This window comes from Gouania willdenowi, chromosome 6 (genome assembly GCF_900634775.1).
Source record: "Gouania willdenowi chromosome 6, fGouWil2.1, whole genome shotgun sequence".
NCBI classification, from domain to species: Eukaryota; Metazoa; Chordata; class Actinopteri; order Blenniiformes; family Gobiesocidae; genus Gouania; species Gouania willdenowi.
In genome coordinates, this window is record NC_041049.1 from 43,176,977 (window position 1) to 43,180,075 (window position 3,099).

A 3,099-nucleotide genomic window follows, 5' to 3' on the forward strand; every position below is an offset into this window, starting at 1 on the left:
TCCAGAGGAGAAGCAGAGGCAGATGGTGGAGTTGATCCTGGGAGATTTGAAGCAGTGGTTACTCTGGCAGATGATCTTGCAGTTTCCAGGCAAGTGGGTAGAGAAACAAAATCTATAGTTGTTAACAGTCTGACACCAGAAAACACACTGCATGCAGCTTTTATGTGAGGACCAATGACTCCTGCTGCAGCTCACTCCCAGGTGTGTCTCATCCACTGATTAAGTGGCTGTGACACTTATATTGTTTCAAAAACTTGGAGTTTTAATTGTTATGGATTAATGCAGTTACACAAATCAGGAGCTTTTATGGCCAACAAATCTGGATTATTCTCAGATAAACAAATGAAGGATGAGGAGCTAAAAGAGATTAATATGGAGCCAAATTAGGGCCAAATGTTTTGCACTTGAATAAAATAAAAAATTAAAACTGATAATTCATGTGTTGGTCTTGAATACTGAAAAATGCTACAGTGTAACTGATATGTCCATTCCCTTTACAACAGGTTTCAGAGTTTGGTCCGCATTGCTGGCAGTAAATGGAACTTGTTTCCAGTGAGGGTTGGACTCTGCAAGGGCTGCCGTATATCACCGATTCTGTTCAGTTATTAAAGACTTTATGCGGCCTGCGGAACGATACAACGGGTCATCTTTTCTTCTTTCCTGAACCAACAGGACAATATACCTGTTACCGGTTCCACAGACGTGGGATCTGGAACAATTGCAATACAAAACATACATCGCTGTCTTAAGAAGATTGCACTTCTTGTAGTGCTGACCTTTGACAGCATGTGAAGACAATTAAAAAAAAAAAAAAACATGGATATTGGCAGTTGGGCAGGGTTGTCCCAAGGAACGGTACAAAGCCGCATGGCCGGAAAACCTACACCAGCCCCACGGCGCACTATTTAACCCCAAAAGCAAAACAGGGCATCAAATACACCTCCCAGTGGTTCAGGGGTAGATCACCACCACAGCCCCAAAACGGGGAAGAGGTGGGGGGCGTCGCCTCCCAGCTGTCGGTGTTGTTGTGGGGCCGTACGGGCTGCTTTGGGCTGTGGTGGGAGGCAACGCCCCCCTTCAACAAGAGAGCCCACCACCTACCACCAGAGCAAGTGCACCCAAGCACACAAGACATTCCCTAGCTACATAGGAGAGTTCCATTGCGGCGGAGCCTCCTGGGTGACATCATCACATCGCTTCTAATTGCTCCTTTGATGTTTTTGGCTCATATCATTCTAATAAACAGTTCTATCTGTTTAGAACTCAGTGGAGTGAGTCAGAGTCAGAGAGAAGATACATTTAAAAGCATCACACAAGGAACACCGGAAGATGGAAGAATTTGAAGATGGCGCTGCCCCCCCCCCCTGTGGATTTGGTTCAATGTAACACTTGCAAAAGACGATTTCTCCCCAAAGTTTGGGAGAAGCATACCAATATCTGCCAAAAGGTAACGGCTAAAAAGAGAAAGGTTTTTGATTCCCGCAGGCAGAGATTAAGAGGAACTGAAATCTCCGTCCTGAAACCAACCAAACCAAAGGACAAATCAAACAATATCCAGTGTCCTTACTGTCAGCGGAGGTTCAATGAAAGTGCAGCAGACAGACACATTAAGTTCTGCAAGGAGATACATGCACGAATGCCCAACAAAGGCAAGCCTGGAGGAGCCAAGAAGCTTGCAGGTTCCACGACGTATAGGACTCCTGCTGCTGTGAAAAAAATCAACACTGCTATCGTAGCACGTGTCCCTTCAGCTTCCACTCGCATGCCTCAGCAATCAGGCATCAGACAGCAGTCTGGAATTCTATACCATAAGGCTTCCACAGCGGGATCAATGAGGAGTGCCGGCCTCACAAGCCCACCATCAGGAGCGGCAAACAAACCTCAGGTAATGAGCAAGAACCACAAGAATTTAAATTTTACTATTCGAGCAGCAAAGACCGTCACTGCAGCCATGAAGGATGAAAAACCGCTGCCTCCACCCCCACCTCCCACCAATGACCCAGACTATATCCAGTGTCCTTACTGTCAGCGGAGGTTCAATGAAAGTGCAGCAGACAGACACAATAAGATCTACAAGGAGCAACATGCACAAATGCCCAACAAAGGCAAGCCTGGAGAAGCCAAGAATCTTGCAGGTTCCACGACGTACAAGCCTCCTGCTGCTATGAAAAAAACCAACACTCCTATGATATCACGCATCCCTATAGCGGTCTTTCGCATACCTCAGAGATCAAGCATCAGACAGCAGTCTGGAATCCCCTACCCTAAGGCTTCCTCAGCAGGATCAATGAGGAGTGCCGGCCTCACAAGCCCACCATCAGGAGCAGCAAACAAACCTCAGGTAATGAGTTCTGGTTACGGAGCAGAATTTGCAGATGGCGCTGCCCCCCCCCTCTGTGGATCTCGTTCAATGTAACACTTGTAAAAGACGATTTCTCTCCAAAGTTTGGGAGAAGCATACCAAAATTTGCCAAAAGTTAATGGCTAAAAAGAGAAAGGTTTTTGACTCCCGCAGGCAGAGATTAAGAGGAACTGAAATCTCCTTCCTGAAACCAACCAAACCAAAGGCCGAACCTCCCAAAAAGCTGTCCAATTGGCGCAAGAACCACGAAAATTTAATTTTTACTATTCGAGCTGCAAGGATTGTCAGTTCCGCCAAGAAGGGTAGAAGACCGCTGCCTCCACCCCCACCTCCTACCTATGACCCAGATTATATGCAGTGTCCTTGCTGTCAGCGGAGGTTCAATGAAAGTGCAGCAGACAGACACATTAAGATCTGCAAGAAGCAACATGCACGAATGCCCAACAAAGGCAAGCCTGGAGGAGCCAAGAAGCTTGCAAGTTCCACAACATGCAAGCCTCCTGCTGCTGTGAAAAAAACCGACACTCCTAACGTAGCATGCGTCTCTTCAGCCTCCTCTCACATACCTCAGAGATCAGGCGTCAGTCAGCAGTCTGGAATTCCCAACCCTAAGGCTTCCTCAGCGGGATCAATGAGGAGCGCCGGCCTCACAAGCCCACCATCAGGAGCGGCAAACAAACCTCAGGTTATGAGTTCTGGTTACGGATCAGAATTTGAAGATGGAGCTGCCCCCCCCT

The 3,099-nt window shown here is 47.3% G+C and overlaps 1 protein-coding gene across 1 annotated transcript; it reads left to right on the top strand.

Moving 5' to 3' along the window:
• The first annotated feature begins 1,088 nt into the window (after positions 1 to 1,088).
• LOC114465417 (zinc finger C2HC domain-containing protein 1A-like) lies at positions 1,089 to 2,560 on the top strand. The gene is made up of 2 exons (XM_028450413.1): positions 1,089 to 2,341; positions 2,516 to 2,560. Exons 1-2 carry the CDS (start codon positions 1,346 to 1,348, stop codon positions 2,534 to 2,536), a joined length of 1,017 nt encoding a protein of 338 aa, XP_028306214.1. The 5' UTR covers positions 1,089 to 1,345; the 3' UTR covers positions 2,537 to 2,560.
• Positions 2,561 to 3,099: the final 539 nt, after the last annotated feature.

Coding starts and splice junctions, on each gene's coding strand:
- LOC114465417 (XM_028450413.1), top strand. CDS start 1,346: ATGGCGCTGCCCCCCCCCCCTGTGGATTTGGTTCAATGTAACACTTGC. Junction 2,342..2,515: donor GAGCAGCAAACAAACCTCAG/GTAATGAGTTCT, acceptor TGACTCCCGCAG/GCAGAGATTAAGAGGAACTG.